A 27,500-nucleotide genomic window follows, 5' to 3' on the forward strand; every position below is an offset into this window, starting at 1 on the left:
TGGAATGCAATGTTATCTACTATCAATATTCATGAAATAAAAAACAAAAAAAACATACGTGCATTTAAGAAAATTACTCGTGAATATCTCACGAAGAACTTAAAAACACTGTAATTCATAGAAATCCAGTCCCTGTATTGTTTATGGTGTTATTAATAGTTATAAGATATGCCTTCTCCCATATTACCTACATTTTCTTTCATTAATCTCATACTTGTGTGGACTTTACTGCTTTATTGTTCTTCCATTTTCTTTGATATGTGTTGCAATTTAACTTTGTAATGTAACTTTTGACCCCCCCCCCTCCCCCACCCTCTCTCTCTCTCTCTCTCCTCTGTCGATTTATCAGTCTGTCCGTCTGTCTGTCTGTCTCTCTCACTCTCATTTCATCTTTTCTTCTTTACTCTCTCCCCTCTCACCCCCCCCCCGCCCCCCACTCCCCTGCCCCCCTCTCTTTTCTTCTCTTCTGATATGAATTTTCTCTATTTGTGTTTGTGCGTTTTTTTTTTCTTTTTTGATTGATTGATTTAATTTTTTACACCAGGGCTGGGTGGAAAAAAGCATTCTTGTCATTATGCTTATCTCAATACCCTGGAAAATTAAAATTTCGTTCGTTCGTTCGTTCGTTCGTTCCCTGTCTCTGTCTCTCCACTCACTCTGAGACACAACGCCGACCAGCTTGAGGATATTGTCGTGGTCGAAGGCCGACATGATCTCCACCTCTCGCTCAAAGTCCTCACGGATCTCGTTGGACACGTTCTCCTTCAGCACCTTCACCGCCACCAGCTGTTGGCTGTTGGTGTCCGGGCAGTGCATCTCGCCTGTCACATAGACATATATATATATATATATATATATATATATATATATATATATATATATATATATATATACATATATATATATACATATATATAAGCACACACACACACAAACACACAGACACACAATAACAACAACAACACCAACAGGACACACACACACGCACACACAGGCACACACAGGCACACACACACACACACACACACACACACACACACACACACACACTAAAAACAACAACAACACCAACAAGAAACACACACACACAGACACACATACACACACAACCCCCCGCACCGCGCCCCCTCCCAACACACACTAACAACAACAACAACAACACCAACAACACACACACACACACACTAACAACAACAACAACAACACCAGCAACAACAACAACAACAACAACAACAACAACACACACACACACACACACACACACACACACACACACACACACACACACACACACACACACACACACACACTAACAACAACAACAACAACACCAACCAGATCAATACCGCCAATAACAAGAACAACAAGATGATAATACAAAGAATAATAATAAAGATGATAATACAAAGAATAATAATAATGATGATGCTGATGATGATGGTCTCTCATTATTTTTTTTTTTCTCAAGATCTGACAAAGCGCGTTGGGTTACGCTGCTGGTCAGGCATCTGCTTGGCAGATGTGGTGTGGCGTATATGGATTTGTCCGAACACAGTGACGCCTCCTTGAGCTACTGAAACTGAAACTGCCCCTTAGTGTGGATGACCGTTGGAGGCACCACAGGTAAACTGTCAACCACCTTCCCCCATCCTTCTCTATTCTCTGCTTCCCTAAGGGCCTCGCTCAGCCTCAGACCTGTCTATTCTGGGATGTTGTCTTCCCTAAGGGCCTCGCTCAGCCTCAGACCTGTCCATTCTGGGATGTTGTCTTCCCTAAGGGCCTCGCTCAGCCTCAGACCTGTCCATTCTGGGATGCTGTCTTCTCTAAGGGCCACCTCGCTCAGCCTCAGACCTGTCCATTCTGGGATGTTGTCTTCCCTAAGGGCCTCGCTCAGCCTCAGACCTGTCTATTCTGGGATGTTGTCTTCCCTAAGGGCCTCGCTCAGCCTCAGACCTGTCCATTCTGGAGTGTTGTCTTCCCTAAGGGCCTCGCTCAGCCTCAGACCTGTCCATTCTGGGATGTTGTCTTCCCTAAGGGCCTCGCTCAGCCTCATACCTGTCCATTCTGGGATGTTGTCTTCCCTAAGGGCCTCACTCAGCCTCAGACCTGTCCATTCTGCGGAGCACCGTACATTGAGAGAGAGAGGAGAGGCAGACAGAAAATAATAGAGATGGGAAGACAACATCCAAGATGATGATCATCAAAATCATAATAATAATAATTTCTTCTTCTTCTTCTTCTTCTTCTTCGAGAACCCGAGAAGGTTTAAAAAAAAAAAAAAAAAAAAAAGCCACACGATATGCACAAATGAGTGCGCACCACTGCGCAAATATGGAGTGATGGCCTAGAGGTAACGCGTCCGCCTAGGAAGCGAGAGAATCTGAGCGCGCTGGTTCGAATAAGGGCTCCTCCCTTCCACTAGACCTTGAGTGGTGGTCTGGACGCTAGTCATTCGGATGAGACGATAAACCGAGGTCCCTTGTGCAGCATGCACTTAGCGCACGTAAAAGAACCCACGGTAACAAAAGGGTTGTTCCTGGCAAAATTCTGTAGAAAAATCCACTTCGATAGGAAAAACAAATAAAACTGCACGCAAGAAAAAAAGAAAAGAAAAAAAGGTGGCACTATAGTGTAGCAGCCCAAATTTCACACATAGATATCTGTTGTGATAAAATGAAATACAAATACAACACGAAGTATACCATCATAATATACAATCAACCGTGGAACCACCAGGAGAAAAAAACAAAACAAAAAAAACCCAACAAAAACAAGAAAGAAACAAACAAACAAAACAAACCAAACTTGCAGGACACACAAGCACGCACGCAAATAACAACCCACCTCGGTACACCTGACCGAACGCTCCCTCACCAACCACGTCCACCAGCACGATGTGGTCCATGCAGATCTCGCGCACCATGAACTTGCGCAGCGCCCCCTCGTTGTCATCGCCGTCACCGGAAGCGAAGTAGTGCGGGTTCTTGCTGATGTTGTTCATGCGGTCCAGCAGCATCACGCCATCCGCGCTCTTCACCACGGCCTCCGAGCCTCGCTTGGGGCTGTTGGGGGCAGTGGTTGGTAGTAGTGGTGATAACGATGATGGTGATGGTGGTGGTGGTGGTGGTGGTGGTGATGGTGGTGATGAAAATGATGGATATGATGATGATCATGATAGTAATACCAACAATGATGATGAAGATGCTAATTGTACTACTACTACATCTACTACTTCTACTACTACAAATGATGATGATGATGATACTGATACTAATAAGTATAGTACTAATGATACAACTACTACGACTACTACTACTACTACTTCTACTACCACTACTACTAACAATCATAATAACTGCATATTCACTTTCGGTTTCAGGTCAAGCTTCTCAAAGAGGCGCCACTACGTTCGGATAAATCCATATGGGCTATACCACATCTGTGAGGCAGATGCCTGACCAGCCGCTAGCGTAACCCAAGGCGCCAGTCAGTGAGAGCGTGCATAATTATGTATTTGTGTGAGTAGTGGATTTCTTCTCCTGAAGTTCGCCAGAGGGGACAAGATATCTGTTGTTGCCATGGGTTCTTTTTTTTTTTCAGTGCGACATGTGCGTGCTGTACGCGGGACCTCGGTTTATCGTCTCATCCGACTGACTGGACCCTCAGTTTTTTGATTTTCCAGTCAAACCTGGAGATGGGGTAGGAGGGGGGGAGAGGGCGAGAGCAGGAATCGAACCCAGCCCCTCACGGACACTGTTTTGACAGATAAGCGTCACAACCATTCTGCCACCTTCCTCCTTCCGTATTCAACTGTATTCAGTTAGCGTTAAATCTTGTGCGAAAAGAAACCAAAGCGCTTCACACCAAACTTTTCACACGCGTACTTACCTCGGAAACTAGTAGTAGTAGTAGTAGTAGTAGTATTAATGCTAATAGGAGTAGTAGGAGTGTGGACGGACAAGTACCAGTCAGTTATTTAGTCGACCAGACAATATATCAGTTTTTATTTTCAGTGCATTTGGCTGGTCTATCGAACACGTTCCTCACGTTTACTTAAATGTCAAATGGTCCAGGTTGTGAGAATTCTATTACTGAATTAAAAAAAAATAAAAGAACTCTATTGGTATATAGGCTACACGGAGATGGGAAAACAGCAACTTAACACTTGGGGAGAGAGAGAGAGGGGGGGGGAAACAGAGAGAGAGAGAGAGGGGGAGAGAGAGAGGGGGAAGGGAGAGAGAGAGGGGGTGGAGGGAGGGAGGTAAAGAGAGAGAGAGGGGGAGAGAGAGAGGGGGAGGGAGGGAGAGAGAGAGAGGGAGGAAGGGAGAGGGGGGAGGGAGGAAGAGGGAGGGAGGGAAAGAGAGAGGGAGAGAAAGAGAGGAGAGAGAGAGAGAGAGAGAGAGAGAGAGAGAGAGAGAGAGAGAGAGAGATTCATCACCAACACACAAACAGACCCGCCACCCCACCCACAAACACACCCCCACACACACACTCTTCTATCTCACCCCAGTCTGTGCTGACGCTGACGACGAAGACAGATGATGACGATGAGGACACCGATGAAGAGAAGGACTCCTAATGGCAACACCACATTGAGCAGCACGGACGAGCCAGCGGAACCAGAGGAACTCTGTGGAAACATTGAAATGCACACACACACACACACACACACACACACACACACACACACACACACACACACACACACACACACACACACATTTATTACCAATGAAACTCTGTGTGTGTGTATGTGTGTGTGTGCGTATGTGTGTGTGTGTGTGTGTGTGTGTGTGTGTGTGTGTGTGTGTGTGAGAGAGAGAGAGAGAGAGAGAGAGAGAGAGAGAGAGTGTGCGTGTATCTGTTCGCGTGTACGCGCATGTATGTGTGTGTGCGTGCGCACGCATGCGCGCGCGCGCGCGTGTGTGTGTGCCTGTGTGTGTATGAATATAATAGAATAGACTAATTTATTGTCATAAACCTTATAGTTTATAAGACACAATAAAACATAAACATAAACATGTTATGAAAAGAAATTCTTTTAGCAAGATCAGCTCGCTGGGCGTGGCATTTTGACGACAAATATCGTTTAAGTATCTGTTTCTGCAAATATTGTATTTCACACAATTATCTAAAAGATGTATGTGTGTGTGTGTTATGAAATAGCTCATACTCTTTTTTTTGTCGAGGGATAAAAAAAATATAGGCTGGGACGGCAAATATAATCATCTTCCTTTGAATGCAAGCGACCATAAATTAAACTTCTCGCTTTCCCCGAAACAAATACGTAAACATTGTATTTTCTCTGTTTGTTTGTTTTTTCTTCTTCTTTTTTTAACATTCCTTTGCACCCACTCATTTCTGTTAAGACCAGGTATTTCTCAACATCCAGTCTGCTCAAATTCCCGATACTGTCTGTCTGTATATGTGTGTGTAATCTATATGATTGAAACTTTATAACAGAGAGAGAGAGAGAGAGAGAGAGAGAGAGAGAGAGAGAGAGAGAGAGAGTGGGTGAGGTAAGAGACAGACAGACAGACAGAATGCGAGACATACAGAAAAAACAAAGGAGGAGGCAAAGTCAGGAACAAAGACCGACAGAAAAAAAGAAAAAAAAAAGAAGAAGAAGAAAAAACGCAAACAGAAAACAACAGCAACAACAAAAACAAAAACAACAACAGAAACTCGTACAGGCAGAGACAGAAATAAAAGACACAGAGACAGAGACATATTAACATAAAATGAGACAGAGACACTGAGACACACAGAAACAGATAGAGAAACCTGAGGAACCCTCCCCTCCCTCCCCCCCCAACCCCCCCCCCCCCCCCCCCCACACACACACACACCCACACACACCCACACACACAAACAAACAAAAAAAACCGGCCGATTTCATTTTACAAAACAGGACGAACCAATTCCAGTATGGAGGGTTTCGCCACAGAAAGTTGTTTCTACAGTGAATCTGGGAGCTGGAAGTGGCAATACACTTGCTCTTGAGTACATTAAAATTCTTAACTCCTTGACTGCTACTGACGACCAGTAATCATGCTCGTCGGCGAAGAACCAGCGCCTCAAGAAGCTACGATTGAGCTTAGTCAGTTTTCAGCTTCAGTTTCAGTTTCTGAATGAGGCGTCACTGCGTTCGGACAAATCCATAATAACACGCTGCATCACATCTGCTAGGCAGATGCCCTGACCAGTAACATAACCCAACGCCCTTAGTCAGGCATTGAGTGTATGCCTATACATTTGTGTACCTGTCAGAGAGACCATGGATTTTATCTCCAGAAATTGGCCAGAGGACAACACTGTCGTTGCCATGGGTTCTTTTTTCAATGCACCAAGTGCGAGCTGCACACGGGGATTTCGGTTTATCGCCCCACCCGAATGACTAGACGCTGGGTTTGGTTTTCCAATCAAACTTGGGAGAAAGGGCGAGAAAGTTAAGAGTCGAACCCAGCCAGTTGCATTGCTTGAACGGAAGAGCCTAGTATGGTTGTAACTCGCTACTAACTAACTGTGTGTAGTATGGAACTAACCAATGGCGTAGTTTGGTCAACGTAGGCATTCAGTCACGTGTAACTGTCAAAAAGTTAGAAGCAAGCAATGCAGCTGGCACCAGACCCTCACAGACTCTCTGTATTCGGCAGATGAACGTATTAACCATTCTGCCACCTTTCTCAGTCTGCTACCCTCCCTCCCTCATCCTTAATCAGAATATCAGCCATCATTCTGTTTACCTGGACTTTTTTTCTGCTTGGGATGAATTTTTTTTTTTTTATACCTTTCTTCAACAAATAACTACACCTCTTACAATAACACACAGTATCAGTATCAGTAGCTCAAGGAGGTGTCATTGCGTTCGGTCAAATCCATATACGCTACACATTGCCAAGCAGATGCCTGACCACCAACGTAACCCAAAGCGCTTAGTCAGGCCTCGAAGAAAAGAAAGCGCGCACACACACACACACACACACACACACACACACACACACACAAAGACAACAATGATGATAAATAAGCAAATAAATGTAAAACATGCAGACACACATTCACACATACACAGTAACACACAAAAAAGTAGTGTTAATATTTCAGATTCTTGACACACTAGTCTCATTTCACCCATGCTCAGCGTCCAAGGGGTTAACGCGGTCCCCCTATGCTCATTTCCATGATCACTCACCTCATTGATCACCATGTTTGCTTTGTGGTCAGCACGAAACATGGCTTGGGTGTGAATAATGTATGACCTTAACTGTAAGTGCGTTTGTTTTTGGCACCGCGTGTAGATATTTGTTAAATACGTGTATGCGTGTGTTTGCGTGCGTGCGTGAGTGCATGCGTGCGTGCGTGCGTGCGCGTGTGTGTGTGTGTGTGTGTGTGTGTGTGTGTTTGTGTTTGCGTGTGTGTATGTATGTATGTGTGTGTGTGTGTGTGTGTGTGTGTGTGTGTGTGTTTGCGTGTGTGTATGTATGCATGTATGTGTGCGCGCGCGCGCGCGCGCGCGCGCGCGCGCGTGTGTGTGTGTGTGTGTGTGTGTGTGTGTTTGCGTGTGTGTATGTATGTATGTGTGTGTGTATGTGCGTGCGCTCATGTTTTCCCTGATTAGCTCACTTAAAACATTCCTTGTCCCCAGTCAGTGAAAGAAAAAACAAAACAAAAAAAGCAATCACATTATAACAACACACCCACATCTCGAGGGACACCTTTCCACACCACCATGGAGTCTCTGTCTTCCATGGTACCGGTGTACATCCTGGAAATGACCTCCCCCCCCCCGCCTCCACCACCACTACCACCAAGCACGGATTAATTCAACCCCACTGAAGTCGGTGCAGAATCTACCCCACTCCAGCCCCGTGGGGTTCTTTTAGAGGAGATGCACCTTCCTCAAGGTTTTATTTTTTTTTAAAGGCAAAAACACCCCCCCCTTTGATTCATTTCAGAGAAAACACTCCTCTTGAGTTATTTCAGAGAAAACACTTTTCTTGAGTAATTTCAGAGAAAACACTCCTCTTGAGTAATTTCAGAGCAGAGACACTCACTCTCTTCTTTTTTGAATTGTTTCAGAGCAGAGACACTCACTCTCTTTTGAATTACTTCAGATCACAGACACTCACTCTCTTTTTAACTGTTTCAGAGCAGAGACACTCACTCTCTCTTGAATTGTTTCAGAGCAGAGACACTCACTCTCTTTTGAATTACTTCAGAGCAGAGACACTCACTCTCTTTTGAATTACTTCGGAGCAGAGACACTCACTCTCTTTTGAATTGTTTCAGAGCACAGACACTCACTCTCTTTTGAATTGTTTCAGAGCAGAGACACTCACTCTCTCTTGAATTGTTTCAGAGCAGAGACACTCACTCTCTTTTGAATTACTTCAGAGCACAGACACTCACTCTCTTTTGAATTGTTTCAGAGCAGAGTCACTCACTCTCTTTTGAATTGTTTCAGAGCACAGACACTCACTCTCTTTTGAATTGATTCAGAGCAGAGACACTCACTCTCTCTTGAATTGTTTCAGAGCAGAGACACTCACTCTCTTTTGAATTACTTCAGAGCACAGATACTCACTCTCTTTTGAATTGTTTCAGAGCACAGACATTCCCCTGGTAGTTAATTCACACCAGGATGATTTTTTTGGGGGAAGGTGAAGGGTTATTCCACTCCATATACCTCATAATATTTCTTTTGTTTTTAAATGATTAACTCCAACTATATTTTCCCACCAGAAAATGGTTACTTTTCTATAAGAAATAAATGCATGCCATATCAAGTGCGACGATAAAATGAAAGATGAATGAGTGATTGAATGATATGGGTACTTATATAGCGCCTTTCTTCGGTCGGAGACCAAGCTCTAAGCGCTTTACAAACTTTGGGGTCAAATGCACAACAGGCTGCCCACCTGGGTAGAGCCAACTTACGGCTACTATTGGGCGTTCATCATTCGTTTCCTGTGTCATTCGATCAGCTTTCAGGTACGCACACTTACAGACTCAGACAGACATGTACAGAGGATTGCAGAGTCTATGAAAACTACAAATGGAGAAAATTGAAAGACAAAATAAAACAATAACAACTGCGTTGTAAAATAATATTCATTTTCTTTAACACGCGTTCAGCGGTGCAAACCATAGGTCTGTGTCATGACGCATTTTTTTTTTCTTGTTGTTGTTGTTGCTGTTGTTGGAAATCAAGACACATTTTGAGGGGGTCATTCTTTGGGGGGGCTGAACAAGAAAGAATCCACACCCCTCCCCCCCCCTTAAAAAAGGCTCCAAAGGTGTTTGGAGTCGCCCCTCACAATCATGCCCCATGGAGTTCTTTTGGACAGGCTGTAAATACACGCTATTCGTGTTCGTGTGGAGTAAATCTGGTTTCGCCTGTGGAGAAGACAGCAGCCCACATTGACCCACCGTGGAACAGACAGCAGTCCACACTGACCCATGATGGTGCGGAACAGAGAGCAGTCCACACTGACCTATCATGGAACAGACAGCAGTCCACACTGATCCATCATGGAGTGGAACAAACAGCAGTCCACACTGACCCATCATAGTGTGGAACAGACAGCAGTCCACACTGATCCATCATGGAGTGGAACAGAGAGCAGTCCACACTGACGCATCATGGAACAGACAGCAGTCCACACTGACCCATGATGGTGCGGAACAGAGAGCAGTCCACACTGACCCATCATGGAACAGACAGCAGTCCACACTGACCCATGATGGTGCGGAACAGAGAGCAGTCCACACTGACCCATCATGGAACAGACAGCAGTCCACACTGACCCATGATGGTGCGGAACAGAGAGCAGTCCACACTGACGCATCATGGAACAGACAGCAGTCCACACTGACCCATCATGCTGCGGAACAGACAGCAGTCCACACGGACCCATCATGCTGCGGAACAGACAGCAGTCCACACGGACCCATCATGGTGCGGAACAGACAGCAGTCCACACTGACCCATCATGGTGCGGAACAGACAGCAGTCCACACGGACCCATCATGGTGCGGAACAGACAGCAGTCCACACTGACCCATCATGGTGCGGAACAGACAGCAGTCCACACTGACCCATCATGGTGCGGAACAGACAGCAGTCCACACGGACCCATCATGGTGCGGAACAGACAGCAGTCCACACTGACCCATCATGGTGCGGAACAGACAGCAGTCTACACTGACCCATCATGGTGCGGAACAGACAGCAGTCCACACGGACCCATCATGGAACAGACAGCAGTCTACACTGACCCATCATGGAACAGACAGCAGTCCACACTGACCCATCATGGTGCGAAACAGACAGCAGTCCACACTGACCCATCATGGTGCGGAACAGACAGCAGTCCACACGGACCCACCATGGAACAGACAGCAGCCCATACTGACCCATCATGGAGTGGAACAGACAGCAGTCCACACTGACCCATCATGGTGTGAGACAGACAGCAGTCCACACTGACCCATCATAGTGTGGAACAGACAGCAGTCCATACTGACCCATCATGGTGTGGAACAGACAGCAGTCCACACTGACCCATCATAGTGTGGAACAGACAGCAGCCCATACTGACCCATCATGGAGTGGAACAGACAGCAGTCCACACTGACCCATCATGGTGTGAGACAGACAGCAGTCCACACTGACCCATCATGGTGTGGAACAGACAGCAGTCCACACTGACCCATCATGGTGCGGAACAGACAGCAGTCCACACTGACCCATCATGGAACAGACAGCAGTCCACACTGACCCAGCATGGAGTGGAACAGACATGACCCATTACGAAGTGCTTTTTGGGGAACTAGGAATGGAGTGTATATACGAGAGGAGCCCCAAAACTTGACACTCCACATTGTTTATTTTTATTATCAAAATTTCACTACCGTTACACGTATCTATCCTCTCTAATTTGTCTAATAACATTTTCATTTTGATAAAGTCATGAAGTCATTTCACAGTACAAGTGTTGCTAGGGTCTTCCCGGGTTTATCAACTCCCTTCAATGGAGTATTTTTTTTTTTTTAGGTCTTCCGGAGAATGACTCCATGGGGATGAAGAGTGAGGAGGGAATGACTGAGGGGCATGACACCGGACAGTTTGCTTCTGTGTGTGTGTGTGTGTGTGTGTGTGTGTGTGTGTGTGTCTGTGTGATCCATCAGTCACAAGGGGCAGAGCAGAATCCACACAACACGCTAAACAGAAATCAGCTGAGGTAGATGTGTTTCGAGGAAGGGGGGGGGGGGGGGGGGGGGGGGGGGGGGGTAGGGGTTCGCGGGGGGAGGGGCGGGGGGTGCGGGGGGTGGCGCGTCAGGTGACTGGGAGGTGAGGGTGAAGGGAGGGGAATGTGATGCATGTGTGTGTGTGTGTGTGTGTGTGTGTGTGTGTGTGTGTGTGTGTGTGTGTGTTTGTATGCGTGTGTGAAAGAGAGAGAGAGAGGGAGAGACCAAAAAAGAGAAAGAGAGGTCTCTGAGAGACAGTTCACAGAGAGAGAATTCACAGAAAGGCGGAGAGAGAGATAGATAGATAGATAGATAGAGAGAGAGAGAGAGAGAGAGAGAGAGAGAGAGAGAGAGAGAGAGAGAGAGAGTTTTTTAATTAATGCTAGCCTGTCTATCTACGTATGTATGCATATGTATGTATATATATATGTCTATGTATCTGTCTTCTCTCTTTTAGCTTCATTCCATTCATTTTTCCTTTCTTCCTATTGTAACCCCTTTCCTTATTCCATCTTTCTTTCTTTTTTTTTCCTTTTCCTTTTTTTTTCCTCTTGCCCCCTTCCTTCCTTCCTTCCTTCCTTCATTCAGATAGTCAGTCAATCAGCCATTTATGAATTCATTCACTCATTCTTTTTTTTTCTTTTTCTTATCGTCCATTGATCCCAAAGTCCCTTCTTGTTCCCTTCTAGTATCAACTGTGCTGATATCTCCATTATTGCAAACTTAAAATGTTCCTTTCTTTCTGTCTTTCTTTCCTCCTTTCTTTTTTTTTTCTTTCTTCCTTCTTTCCTTCCTTGCCACCGTCTTCCCTCTCTCGCCCTTCCTCAATTCCTTCCTTCCTTCCCCCCCCCCTTCCCTTCCCTCCTCTCATTCCTTCCTATCTTTCTTCCTTCCCTTACTCGACTCCTTTCACCCTTCCCTTCCTTCCTTCCTCCCCCCCCCCCCCCCTTCCTTTTTCCTGGTTTCCTCTTTCCATGCTTATTCTTCCTTTCCTTCTTTAGTTTATTTTTTCGTCCTTTTCTTGTTTTCTTCTTTTTTTTTTCGATTCGTTTCTCTGACCCCTGACCCCCTACCCCGCCCGACCTATGAAGATCTCCAAAACTGACTCCCTAGAAACAGCAGTAAGCGGAGTGTCCGCTAGCGGTAATCTGGAAGACCAGTCAGAAAGAAAAATCAACTCACGCACGCTAACAGGAAATAAGCTCTCTCTCTCTCTCTGTGTGTGTGTGTGTGTGTGTGTGTGTGTGTGTGTGTGTGTGTGTGTGTGTGACGCTTGACGCTTTGACACTTTAATGTCATTGGCTATAAGGTCCTTATGACATGGGTGAATGCATCAACATACTTTCATTTCATAACAAGCCATTATGATAAACGAATGAAATGGTGAAAGCAAGATTTATACTGAAACAAAAAAAAGTTTAAGTTCCTTCTTTGAAGAAGAAACAAAAAATGATATTCACCAACAGGTCAACCAACACATAATAAATCCGATCATTCATCTATCAATGCACCATGCAACATATTCCGACAGAAGAAAATTATTAAACCTATCTGACCACGTTGTTATGCTTGTGTGCTTTTTGCCTCATCTTCATCGCTTCTGATATAAATAAAAAATTGAGACACACACACACACACACACACACACACACACACACACACACACACACACACACACACACACACACACACACACACACACACTTTGATGTATTATAATTAATGTTGTTATTTATATTTACATTGTTGTAGGTTAATACTTGTTGATATGCATATACATATTCTCCCTCCCATGACACCTCATTCAATACACACCACAATCTCTTTAGACTTTTTCTTATAATAATATACCTTTCCTCTGATACATAACATGAACACTTTTTTACACTAATATTCACATGCACTCCCTTTCCTTTATCCACTACTTTACTCTTTTCCGACTAAAAACACTTATAGTGAATAGACGTTAAACTGAAGAAGACACACACACACACACACACACACACACACACACACACACACACACACACACACACACACACACATAGAGGGGCGAGGAAAGGGAAGAAGAGAAGAGGAGGAGAAGGAAGAGGAAGAGAGGAGAAAGAGAGGAGAAAGAAGAGGAAGCGCAGGAGAAAGAGTTACAGGAAGAGGAGGGAGGTGAGGAGGGAGGGAGAAGGCGGAGGAGAAGAGAATTGGAAAAGGACTGATGAAGGGGGGGAGGGAGGAGAAGAGGGAGGAGTGGAAGAGAGAGAGAGAGAGAGAGAGAGAGAGAGAGAGAGAGAGAAAGTGAGAGAGAGAGAGGAGGAAAGAAGTGGAGAATAAAAAGAGAGAGAGGGAGAGAGAGAGAGAGGAGGAGGAGGAAAGAAGTGGAGAATAAGAAGAGAGAGAGGGGGGGGAGAGAGAGAGAGAGGGAGAGAGGGGAGGAGGAGGAGGAAAGAAGTGGAGAAGAAGAAGAAGAAGAAGAAGAAGAAGAAGAAGAAGAAGAAGAAGAAGAAGAAGAAGAAGAAGAAGAAGAAGAAGAAGAAGAAGAAGAAGAAGAAGAAGAAGAAGAAGAAGAAGAAGAGAGAGAGAGAGAGAGAGAGAGAGAGAGAGAGAGAGAGAGAGAGAGAGAGAGAGAAAACAAAAGAGGACACCGAGAGGATGAGATGATGAAAAGCAGAGGAGTGAATGAGGAGAAGAGAGAGTAGGGACGAAGAAGAAGAAGAAGAAGAAGAAGAAGAAGAAGAAGAAGAAGAAGAAGAAGAAGAAGAAGAAGAAGAAGAAGAAGAAGAAGAAGAATCACTATCAGTAGCTACAAGGAGGCTTCACCGCGTTCGGACAAATCCATATTCACTACACCACATCTGCCAAGCAGATGCCTGACCAGCAAGCGTAACCCAACGCGCTTAGTCAGGCCTTGAAAAAAAAAAAAAAAAAAATAAAAAGGGACAAAAAAGGATTACACAAATAAAGAATTAAATGAATATTTCAACATGAAACAAAAGCTACTACTACTACTACTACTACTACTACTACTACCAATAATAATAATAACGATAATAATAGTAGTTATGATAATAGATATGTAGAACTATATGAAGGGAAGAAAAGAGGAGAAGAGAGTGGAGGAAAAGAAACATGAGAAGAAGACAAAGAAGGAGAAGACGAGGAGGAGCGGAATGAGGAAGGAGAAAGAGAAGAAGAGGAAGAAGAAGAAGAGCAGAGAGGAGATTACTGAGGGTGTCATGGAGGCCAGTCAGACAGAAAATCAGCAACACACGCAAAAGGGAAATAAGCTGTGTGTCAGAGACCGACGGAGAGAGGCGAGGAAATGAGAAGACAGAGTTAACGGATACGGATTCAGATACGGACAATTTGTTCTTCAAGTATACGCCATTGCCCCTCATGAAAGGGTACATACACATAACCATATAAAACACGCACACATACACACACACACACACACACACACACACACACACAATCACACAAACATCACGCAAAAACACATACCCAAACCACACCAGTGCACAAACCAATCCCGCCACCCACCCACCCCCATGCGTCCCCCCCCCCCCCCGCACCCCCCCAAAAACCCCCAAAACAACAGCAACAACAAACAACAACAAAAAAAACAAACAACCAAAACAACCCCCAAAAAACAAACAAACAAACAAAAAAACCCCCACAACAACAACAACAAAAAACAACAACAAACAGACAAACAAACAAAAAAACAACCCCACAATAACAACAAACCCCCCAAAACAAAACCAACAAACTAACAACAAGAACACATACACACACAAGCCTACGACCCCACTCACCTCCACTCGATACACACAACATACCCCCACACAGATACACACAACATACCCCCACACAGATACACACAACATACCCCCACACAGATACATACACACAACATACCCCCACACAGATACACACAACATACCCCCACACAGATACACACAACATACCCCCACATAGATATACACACAACATACCCCCACACAGACACACATAACATACCCCCACACAGATACCCAATCAACTATCCCACAACCATTCCACCCACACCTACCCATCACCAACCCCTCACCCACCCATACACCTCCCCACACACACAACAAAACAATCACTACCCACTCCACCCTAACCCACCCACACACGTATACCCACATACAACAACAGACACCCAACACCCACCCACACCTACCCACACCCACAAAACAGACACCCACCACCCACACCACCCACACCCCTACACACCCACACAACATACACCCACCATCCACACCCCCCACACTCCCACACACCCACACAACAGACACCCACCTGCCACACCACCCACACAACAGACACCCACCACACACACAACAGACACCCACCACCCACAACACCCACACAACAGACACCCACCACCCACAACACCCACACAACAGATACCCACCACCCACTCAACTCCCACCCCTACCGCCACACACCCACACAACAGACACACCCACCACTCACTCCACCCCCACACAACAGATACCCACCACCCACAACACCCACACAACAGACACCCACACACCCACTCAACCCCCACCGCTACCGCCCCCCCCCCCCCACACACACACACCCACAACAGACACCCACCACTCACTCCACCCCCACACACACACCCACAACAGACACACCCACCACCCACACCACCCCCAGCCACACCATCCCCACCCACTCACCCACACCCACCCACACAACAGACACCCACTACCCACTCCACCCCCACACACCCACCCCCACAACAGACACACCCACCAACCTTGCTTCCTCCGCCATGCAGGTTGATGATGTCCTTGATCTGGTCGCGCCAGATGACGTCAGGGGGGTCCGAGGTGGTGTTGGTCATCTCGGTGGTCAGCCTCCCCACCCGGGGTGGTCCTCCTCCTCCTCCTCCTCCTCCGTGCTCGCTGCCCACCACTGCCACCCCTACACCCAGCCCGCCACCCCTCTCCTCCCCCACCGTCACCCCCACGCCCTCCCCGTCCCCAGCAGGGAAGGGCACGTGGGCATCAGGTCCTGAGGGCCAGGGGAAGCCTGCCGACTGAGTGGTGTCTTCAGCGGCGTCAGGGGTGGGGGTGCTGGTGGAGGGAGAGCCGCCTCTCTGCCTGGCTTCCTCCGCTGGCGAGGAGACAGAGTCATGGAAATGAGGAGGAGGGAGGGGCGGGGGAGGGGAGGAGGACGATACAGTTACTACTACTACTGCTAAAGAATGACTACTACTACTACTACTACTACTACTACTACTACTACTAAAGAATGATGATGATGATGATGATGATTATGACTATACGCCTACACCTACACCAACTACACCTACACCAACTACTACTAGTACTACTGCTACTACTACAGAATAACGATGACCATGATGACGATACTACTACTACTACTATTACTACTACTACAGATTAATAATTAAAGGATAATGACGACGATGGTACAACAACAACAACTACTACTACTACTACTACTACTATCACAAAAGAAAAAGAATAATGACGACAATATTACTACGAGTACTACCACTAGTCGTAGTCTTTATCGGCAGTGTCATTATTATTATTATTATTATTATTATTATTATTATTATTATTATTATTATTGTTGTTGTTGTTGTTGTTGTTGTTGATGTTGATGTTGTTGTTTGATTCATTTAAAGTTTTCTTTGCAAAACGCAACCTCTTTTACAACAAGCGCTAAGTCGTAGCACTCTTTCTGTCCACATACACACACACACACACACACACACACACACACACACACACACACACACACACACACACACACACACACACACACACACACTATTTCCCCGAACCCACCACCCCCACAAGCACACAAACACATTTTATGCACGGGTAAGAACAAACATTCTAACGCCTCCACACCCCCCCCCCCCGCCCCCTACCTCCCTCCCCCCCCCCCCCCCCCCCCCCCACACACACCACATCAACGGAAACTGGACAGCTAGCGTTGACCAAGGCATTGAAAGGCAATGAGACGATGTAGTGTTCGAGGGAAATGATTTCCATTTATCCACTTGGTGAACAGTAGTGTGTGTGTGTGTGTGTGTGTGTGTGTGTGTGTGTGTGTGTGTGTGTGTGTGTGTGTGTGTGTGTGTGTGTGTGATTAAATCTGATTTATTTTCTTTTTATTTGTTTCATTATCCAGACATTTTTGTTTTTGTTTTTTTGTTTTTGTTTCATTCCTTTACCCTGTTATGTTTTCTAATAATTGTCCAGTTCTTTTACCCTCTTAGTATGACATGTTATCCAGTTATATCGATTTGAAACTATCGATATAACTGAAAAAAAACCCCACCCAAAACACACAACAAAACATGACAGGGTAAAGGAATGAAAACAAAACAAAACAAACAAACAAACAAAAAAACTGTTTAAACGCCCGTCGATTTGTTGTGTGTTTCTTTCTTTCAAATTTAGTTACAAATAGGATCTTTGGTAATTTCGCTTCCTTTCTTCTTGTCTTATATTTGCTCTGTGGTTTCTGATGTAGGCATAGTTCGTTTCATTATTTCGTTTCATGTTACTGATTGACTTGAACTGATCTAATCGGTTTTTCCCGTATTTGACTACATAAAGTCGTTACAGCGGCCGCACTTTTAGATTTTTATATATATATATATATATATATATATATATATATATATATATATATATTTATATATATCTTATCTTATATTAGCTGAGATAACATTGCTTTGTTCTATTTTGATTGGAAATATTCATCATTTATATGCTTATCTTACGTTATTGTATCTGAAACAAATAAACACGCAAACACAATTCAGTTTTAGTTTCAGTAGCTCAAGGAGGCGTCACTGCGTTCGGACAAATCCATATTCGCTCGGTAGATGGCTGATCCGCAGCATAATCTAACGCTCTAGCCAGGCCTTGACTGCATGCATGGTGTGTACGCATCAGAGTGGTGTGTGTAGAATTTTTTTTGCCAGAGGACAACACTCATGCTAGCAGCCAAGGTTCTGTTTTTCAGTGTGCCATGTGCGTAATACACGTGGGATCTCAGTTTATCGTCTCATCCGAATGGCAAGACGCTCAGTTTGATTTTCCAGTCCAGTCAGACTTGGGAGAGAGAGAGAGAGGCAAGACCATGAATTGTAACCCAGATTGTCACGGACTGTGAATTTATTTACTTTCCTTTTTTTTTTTCAGATAAGCGTCTGCACAATTCTGCCACCTTCCTCTCAACAGTGTCAGTTTCAGTAGCTCAAGGAGGCGTCACTGCGTTCGGACAAATCCATATACGCTACACCACATCTGCCAAGCAGATGCCTGACCAGCAGCGTAACCCAACGCTGTCCACTGAGTCACCACAAGAACTCGTAAACACACACAGAAATAAAACAAACAAACAAAAAACAAACCAAACACACAAAAAATAAAACAAACAAACAAACAAAAAACCCAACATGTTTTTGCCTCACAGTTTTTTTGTGTCATATCTTTTTTTTAGTGTTCACGAATGCAGGAGGACTTGGGGTGCGGGTGGGGGATGTTCACGTAGAATAAGAGTGCACATGCAGTTTGTATTATTGATGGCATTTTCCGGTTTCATTAAGATTTCACCAGACATGACATAAAAACATACTAACTGCTGGGGGAAAATCATGCTTGGAACGTGCTTTATGATAGTGTTTACTTTGGCTGTCAAAGGAGATGGAAAATATCGGGTTTATTTTATTTTATTTTATTTATTTTTTATTTTTTATAGAAAAAGCGGGAGGGAGGGTTGTTCGTGGGTTGTTGTGGAGCGGAAGGGTGGGCATTGGCTTGCAGGGGAGGGGGGTGTGGGGGGGTTTGGGGGGGATGTGGATGGTGGGGGAGGTGGTGCTTGTCAAGACAAAACATGTGTGTGTGTGTGTGTGTGTGTGTGTGTGTTGATCGAGATGACGAAACTCTTTTCTCTGTCTCTCCCTGTCTCTTTCTGTCTGTCTCTCTTTCTCTCTCCCCTCTCTCTCCCTCTCTCTCTTTCTATTTCTCTCTCTCGCTATATCCCTCTCTCTATCTCTCTCGCTATCTCTCTCTCGCTATCTCTCCCCCCCCTCTCTCTCTCTCCCTCTCTCTCCCCCTCTCTCTCTTTCTATCTCTCTCTCGCTATCTCTCTCCCTCCCTCTCTCTCTTTCTCTCTCTCTCGCTATCTCTCTCTCCCTCCCTCTCCCCCCCCTCTCTCTCTTTCTCTCGCTATATCTCTCTCCCTCCATCTCTCCCCCCCCCTCTCTCTCTCCACAGCTGTTACGTTTCCAATTACTTGCGTGACAGGCTTTGCAAGCTAGTGTTGGTGAGCGTGTATGTGTGATAATGAATAAGCAAATCCATAAATGTCACTGGTATGTGTGCGTATATCTCGGATATCGTGGGTGCATCACTAATCAATATTCCATGTATTGTTCGCCATCAAAGTTTACTGGATGTATATGCAAGGCAAGGCAAGGCAAGGCAAAACGTTCATTTCTTGTGCCCATCTGGGGGCATCGAAACGTTACATATATACGTATTTTAGATCTACCATACAAACAATAAGGGTGATGTCAAAAGAACAAAGAGAAAAAACAAAAGACCAGTAGGCACAGACAATATACATTAATTAAAAAAAAAAATTAAAAAATCCTCATCCATTAACCACATACGTAGCTTTACCGAAAGGAACTACAAATAGGAGAGCATCTGCTCCTTTTCATTCGTATTCTTAAGTTAGAGCAGATGTGGTGTAGCGCATATGGATCAGTCTGCAGGCGTAGATCCCTTCCTTGAAATTGAAACTGAAGCTGAAACTGAAGCCTCTGGTGCTGAGGAAACAGCTGTCTCATTGACTCGTTCTCACTCTTACTCACTGACTCACTCTCTCTGCTTCTGTCTTTGTCACTCCTCTCTCTCTCTCTCTCTCTCTCTGTGTCTTCCCCTTTCTCTTCCTCCTCACTCTGTCCTTTTTCTCTCTCCCTCCCCCTCTCTCCCCCCTCTCTCTTTCTGCCCCCCACCTCTCTCCCTCTCCCTTTCCCCCCACTCTCTCTCTCCCCCCTCTCTCTCCTTTCACTCTCTCTGCCTCCCCTCTCTCTCCTTTCTCTCTCTCTCTCCCTCCCCCCCTCTCTCTCTCTCACCCCTCCTATGTCTCCCCCTCTCTCTCTCCCCTTCACTCTCTCCACCTCCCTCTCTCTCTCCCCTTCACTCTCTCCCTCCTCTCTCTCTCCTTTCTCTCTCTCTCCCCTCTCCCCAACCCCCACCCCCTATGTCTCCCCCCTCTCTCCCCCCTCTCTCCACCTCTCCCCCCCCCCCTCTCTCTCTGTGCCTCAGACAGACAGAGAACACAGACAAGAAACAACGTGATGTCATACAATCAGTCTGGAGGCCAGCACTTTTTTTTTTTTTTTTTCAATCCTGCAAGAACTGTCAATTTTGCAGCCTGCCTGTTTCCAGACTCCTGTTTCCGCCCTACAGTCACAGCCAAGGGGAGAGAAGCCTGACAAAGAAGGTGGAGTGTGCGTGTGTATGTGTGTGTGTGTGTGTGTGTGTGTGTGTGTGAGTGGCTGGTGGAGGTGTAAAAAAAAAAAAAAAAGAAAAAAGAGAAAAAAAGGGGGAAAAAAAAGAAGGACAAAGAAAAGGGGTGGGATTCTTTGCACAAGCCGGGATGTGATGTCGTTTTAATGAATAGTACTAAGAGGTTTTATTTTATTTTATTTTATTTTCTAGTCACAGATTTTTTTTTTGCGTATACGTCCTCATTGTTGCATTGTGTAATTGTTGTTTGTGTTGTTTTATTTTCTTATATGGACAACGTATAATAAGGTAGGCATATTTGTATTTGTATTTATTTTTGTCACAACAGATTTCTCTGTGTGAAATTCGGGCTGCTCTCCTCATGGAGAGTGCGTTGCTACACTACAGCGCTACCCCCCCCCCCGCCCCCCCCCCCCCCCACCACCACCCCTTTCTTGTTCCTGTGTGCAGTTTTATTTGTTTCTCCTCTCGAAGTGGATTTCTCTAAAGAATTTTGCCAGAAACAACCCTTTTGTTGCCGTGGGTTCTTTTACGTGCGCTAAATGCATGCTGCACACGGGACCTCGGTTTATCGTCTCATCCGAATGACTAGCGTCCAGACCACCACTCCAGGTCTAGTGGAGGGGGAAAAAATATTGGCGGCTGAGCCGTAATTCGAACCAGCGCGCTCAGATTCTCTCGCTTCCTAGGCGGGCGCTTTAAATCACTCCATATATATTGACAAATCATTACAGTACGAGCTAAAGAGAAAGACAAGGAACGCCTCCTTGAGAAACTGGAATCCGCGCTTAACCACACCTGCTAGGCAGACTCCTGACCAGCAGTATCATGACCCAACACGCTTAGTCAGGCCTCGAGTGCATGCATATATATTTGTGTACCAACCAGAACGGATTTCTTCTGTAGAATTTGGGCACAGGACAACCCTTTTGTTGCCGTAGGTTCTTTTTCAGTGCGCCAAGAGCGTGCTGCAGACGGGACCTCAGATTATCGACATATCTGAAGGACTAGACGCTCAGTTTGATTTCCCAGTCAAACTTGTGATATGGGGCAAGAGCGGGATTCGAACCCAGACCCTCACGGACTCTGTATTGGCAGATGAGTGTCCTAACCATTCTGCCATCTTTCTCCTTGAACTGGGGAAAGAAATCTGACAAAACGGGTGATTTGACGTTCCAGAGTGGAAAAAAAAAAAAACAAAAAAAACAAAAAAACTGCCACGTAAATTCGAAACTACTACAGTCATTGAGAAAGCTCCAGAGAGATCACGTGACTGCACGTTTACGTCACTCGCGGACAGACTACAAAATGACGTAGCACGACGCAGTGACGATTTTAGCTTGTTCATTTGGGACTGCCAATTATGATAATTAATCAAAGTTGTCTTGAACACGGTATCCAAGACACCCCGTGTGGACTGGCAACCAAACAAACTTTGCATCCAGAGAAGGTAAGCGGCTTGCAGAGAACGAGAGAGGAACTAATCTCCATGGAGACGAGGTAAACAAATCACCATAGTCACCGCAACATAAAAAGACGAGAGAAAAAGCAACCAAACACTACAAGCGCACATCCAAACAAAATCATTGGCTTACAGCAGAAAACACCGAACTTCATGACAATGAAATTATGCATTTTGGACAGAAGCTTCACCGTGAAAATAATAGAGAAGGAACGAATGAGACTAAAACGAGATCAGGAGATCTAACAGGTAAGCGAATGAAAGGACATGAAAGGACAAAATAGGAAACTTCTAACGGAGGGTTCGGCTTGGGGCGTCTGGAAGATTGCGAGCTGAGAACCTCGAGACTCAGTTTCAGTTTCAGTTTCAGTAGCTCAAGGAGGCGTCACTGCGTTCGGACAAATCCATATACGCTACACCACATCTGCCAAGCAGATGCCTGACCAGCAGCGTAACCCAACGCGCTTAGTCAGGCCTTGAGAAAAAAAGAAAAGAAAAAAAGGTGAATAAATAATAGATAAGCTTACATAAATAAATAAATAAATAATAATTATAATATAAAAAAATGTAGTAGTAATCATAATAATAATAAAATAATAATAATAATAATAATAATAATAATAATAATAATATAAAAAAGACCTCAAGACTCAACCAATCAACAGAACTTGCTCGGGACTGTCTGAGGAGACAGCAGACACAGCAGCAAGTAACAGCACGAGCAACGATCTTCTTCTTCTTCTTCGTTCGTGGGCTGCAACTCCCATGTTCACTCAATGAACACGTGTGGGCTTTTACGTGCTTGACCGTTTTTACCCCCGCCATGTAGGCAGTCATACTCCGTTTTCGGGGGTGTGCATGATGGGTATGTTCTTGTTTCCATAACGTACCGAACGCTGACATGGATTGCAGGATCTTTAACGTGCGTATTTGATCTTCTGCTTGCGTATGCACACGAAGAGGGTTCAGGCACGAACGGGTCTGCACATATGTTAACCTGGGAGATCGAAAAAAATCTCCATCCTTTACTCACCAGAGGCCGTTACCGAGATTCGAACCCGGGACCCTCAGATTGAAAGTCCAACGCTTTAACCACTCGGCTATTGCGCCCGTGGAACTACGATCTAAAGGGGAACTGTCAGGAAGTCTACACACAAGAGAAAAGCGAGGAGAGAATGAGAGGCCGAACGAACCCTCATCTTCACCGGGTACCAGAGAGATCGCCATCTGAAGACAGCAAAGACGATTCACAAGGTACTAAGACTGGTACGAAGTGACAGGGTCGGTGCCCATAGAAAGGGTGGAAGTGGGGAGTGGTGTGGAGGTACAAATTAAAAGGATAAAAAATAAAAAGAAAGATAAAGAAAAAAAAAAGAAAAACAGAGAAGAAATGAAACTGTTTAGGTAAAGTTTGAATGCAATTTCGCCTTAATCGATGTTCAGAGAAAACATGTCATTTGCATCGATATTCAGATTTTGTTTTTGTTCAAGTCGACAGTAATTTTTTTTAAATTTTTGTTTGTTTTGTTTTGTGTTTGTTTTAGACGTTCACAGACAAACCATTACAGTGCTGGTAAAAAACAAAACAAAAAAGACAAACAAAAAAAACACACACACGAAAAGGAAGACCCAAGCCCTTTCAGTCTGATGATTTCTACACACACAGGGCGGGCTCTCAAGACCTGACCGCCGCGTTGGCTTTATGCGTACATCAGGCATCCGCTTTTTTCTCTTTAAAGCACATGTGGTTTAGCGTGTATGGATCAGTCCGCACACCTCCTTGAAACTGAGTAATTTCCTCCCCTTCGTTGCATCAAAGTACGCCATCGGTGCGGTTTTTTTTTTTTTTTTTTTTTTTTTTTTTTTTTAAAAGCTGATGCCGTGTAGCGCACATAGATCAGTCTGCACGTCTCTTTGAAACTGGAACTGAAGACATAACTAGCTGGCATCTCAAAGTATCGGAAGATAGTAGCTCAATGCCACACATTCAGTGTCTGAGGCCAGAACTTTAATCCGGGCAGAGTAGTCTTTTTTTTTTTCTTCTTTTTTTCCCCTTCTTTTTCTTTTTCTTAACCCACTTTCACACTTCTGTGTCATCTTCGGTCTGATCTGTGAGGCATACAGACGAGACAGACAGAAGCACATGAGAGGAATATGATAGGGAGTGAGGGAGAGGGGGGGGGGGTTAGGGTGGAGTGTAAGGGAGTGGGGTGAGGGGTTGTCATAGAGAAACCCCACCCCCACCTCCCCGCCCGAAAAAAAAGGAAGAAAAAAAAAAAGACTGATATATTTGACAGGCTGGGATGTAATATCCTTTCAACCGACAAACAGAATTTTCTTTTATATTGTGACTCCTTCCCAACGTGTATTTTAAATATGTTATTGTAATGTGTGTAAGTGGGCATAATTATTTTTCATAGCACCTTATTTTTACAGGTCTGTCAAAAGTACTGGTTTCTTCTGCTTTTCTTTTATTTGCCAAAACTCTAATAAGAGTGACAGAGACAGACGGAGAGACAGACAGATATGGACAGACAGGTACAGAGACAGACAGACAAATACCCTCGCCCCCCCCACCCCCCCAACCCTACCCCCTCCACCACACACACACACACACACACACACACACACTCGACTCGGTCTTTACAACACGAAAAGGTGAAAATTTGAGCAACTATCAAAGACGATCTTTTAGATTCTGCCTACCTAAAGATACCAGACACCCCGACAGGAAACTTAAAGCAACCATCAAAGACGTGTTTCTTTGTTATTTATTTATTTATTTTTTAAATCTATATATAGATCATATCAACCTAAAGATACCAGTCAACCTGAACTATCACCAACGTAAAAAAAAAAGAACAGAATTATTTCATCCATCACATCCTCGTTAAAATTTGGACATCGTTCTGGTGCTCATTATCGTAGAGGGAAAAGTTTTACGTACATAGAGCACATGATACAATACTTGCTCTTCAAGCCTTATCAACTTGCATCTAACCAGCTTTGTTCTCAGCCCAGAAAATGACGGTCCTGTGCGGTCGGCTGGACTATAAACAACAGTGTGGAATGTCAGAGCTTAGTTCTAAACCAGCCAATGCCAGTGTCTGAGCAGCGGAATGTAGATGGCTCATTTTACCGGCTGATGATAAGGAATAAATGGTGGGTGGACGGGGGTTGTGAGACATTGGCCATATGGGTCAGTGTGCGCACCTTGGTCTTCTTCTTCTTCTTCTGCGTTCACTCGTATGCACACGAGTGGGCTTTTACGTGTATGACCGTTTTTACCCCGCCATGTAGGCAGCCATACTCCGTTTTCGGGGGGGTGCATGCTGGGTATGTTCTTGTTTCCATAACCCACCGAACGCTGACATGGATTACAGGATCTTTAACGTGCGTATTTGATCTTCTGCTTGCATATACACACGAAGGGGGTTCAGGCACTAGCAGGTCTGCACATATGTTGACCTGGGAGATGGTAAAAATCTCCACCCTTTACCCACCAGGCGCCGTCACCATGATTCGAACCCGGGACCCTCAGATTGACAGTCCAACGCTTTAACCACTCGGCTATTGCGCCCGTCAGCACCTTGGTTTAATCATGGCCTTTCTTCTTCGTAGCAGTCGACGTGAAAAACGCTCTGAATTTGAAGAACTTCCTGGTTTATTAAGGCTTGTTTTTCATGACTTTTGCAGTAGTATAATACTGGATCAAAGATATCGTTTACTTTATCATTTTCTTTTCTTTTTGTTTCTTTGTTTTAACAAGCTCTTCTTCTTCTTTTTTGTCGTTTTTTTTCCTTCTTTCTTTCCTATTGTCTTTCTTTGTTTTTTTTGTTTTTTTACTTTCTTTTCACCATGTTTAACCCAACGAAGAAGAAGAACCCAGAAGAAATCTGATCCAATAAATCAGACATGAATGCCCTGTGTGTGTGTTGTGTTGTGTGTGTGTGTGTGTGTGTGTGTGTGTGTGTGTGTTTGTGTGTGTGTGTGTGTGTGTGCATGTGTGTGTGCATGTGTGTGTGTGTGTGTGTGTGTGTGTGTGTGTGTGTGTGTGAGGAAAAGAGAGAGACAGGGGGAGAGAAAGAAAGGCACAAAGAGAGAGAGAGGCAGAGATAGAAAAAAGAAAGAAGACAGACAGACAGACAGACAGACAGACAGAGAGACTGCCACATACCGTGACGGTTGGGGCAAAAGGAGGAGATATCCTTGCAGAAGCACTGCTTGCCTCCTTGGCTCCACAGACAGCGGGCCTGCTCCGTGCAGTCGGCATCCGTGTGACATGCCGTGTTCCCTGCAGCACAGCGCAGCATCAACATCAAATCAACTTTTACTTCTTTTTTTTTTTTTTTTTTTTTTAAATCCGGATGCCTCAAATCGTGTGGATTGATCCATATTATTATGCGCTGCATCACACCTGCATTGCCGTCGTCGACGTCGTCGTCGTCGTCGTCGCTATCCTCTTCCTCCTCCTCCACATCATCATCATCACCATCATCCTCATCCTCATTAACATACTCATCCTCCTCCATCTCCTCCTCCTTCTCTTCCACCTACTCCTCCTTCTCATCATGGTCATCATCGTCAATTTCGCTTTAAGTTTCAGTTCAAAAGGAGTGCCAAAGCGTGAGGACGTATGCGCTAAACCACCACACCTGCTTTGTTATTGTCGTCGTCGTCGTCGCTATCATCATCATCATCGTTATCGTCATCCTCCTCCTCCTCCTCCTGATCGAACCAGCAAGAGCAGCAGCAGCAGACATGGTCACACACACACACACACACACACACACACACACACACACACACACACAGAGAGTCAGACAGAGAGACAGACACGAACACACACACACACACACACACACACACACACACACACACACACACACACACACACAGAGAGAGTCAGACAGAGAGACAGACACACACACACACACACACACACACACACGTGTCAACAGAAGCAGTATGTATATATATATAATAAAGCCACTCACCCAGTGAACAGACTCCGTCAACGGGTGGCTTATCGGTGGCCCTACACAGGCATCCCTGCATACTGCAGTAGGCCTCCGGTCCGCAGTTCTCCTGGCACATAGACTTCCCTGCACGGCACAGGAAAGGTCACTTCACTTCGCTTATTATATATATATATATATATATATATATATATATATATATTTAAATGAGCAGTTACATCTGATCTTAAAAATAAGCCCTAG

General features: G+C 44.9%; 1 protein-coding gene across 5 annotated transcripts in view; it reads right to left on the minus strand.

Moving 5' to 3' along the window:
* LOC143280886 (uncharacterized) overlaps positions 1-27,500 on the minus strand; it is a 313,523-nt gene that overhangs the window by 72,020 nt on the left and 214,003 nt on the right. For all 5 annotated transcript variants that reach the window (XM_076585677.1, XM_076585641.1, XM_076585657.1 and 2 more), the window contains 6 exons: positions 27,276-27,383; positions 26,456-26,572; positions 16,043-16,401; positions 4,506-4,630; positions 2,845-3,062; positions 657-821 (listed from right to left, as the gene is read on the minus strand). In XM_076585677.1, coding sequence (XP_076441792.1) covers positions 657-821; positions 2,845-3,062; positions 4,506-4,630; positions 16,043-16,401; positions 26,456-26,572; positions 27,276-27,383 — 1,092 coding nt within the window. The remainder of the gene's footprint in view (positions 1-656; positions 822-2,844; positions 3,063-4,505; positions 4,631-16,042; positions 16,402-26,455; positions 26,573-27,275; positions 27,384-27,500) is intronic.

Source organism: Babylonia areolata, chromosome 1 (assembly GCF_041734735.1).
Source record: "Babylonia areolata isolate BAREFJ2019XMU chromosome 1, ASM4173473v1, whole genome shotgun sequence".
NCBI lineage: Eukaryota > Metazoa > Mollusca > Gastropoda > Neogastropoda > Buccinidae > Babylonia > Babylonia areolata.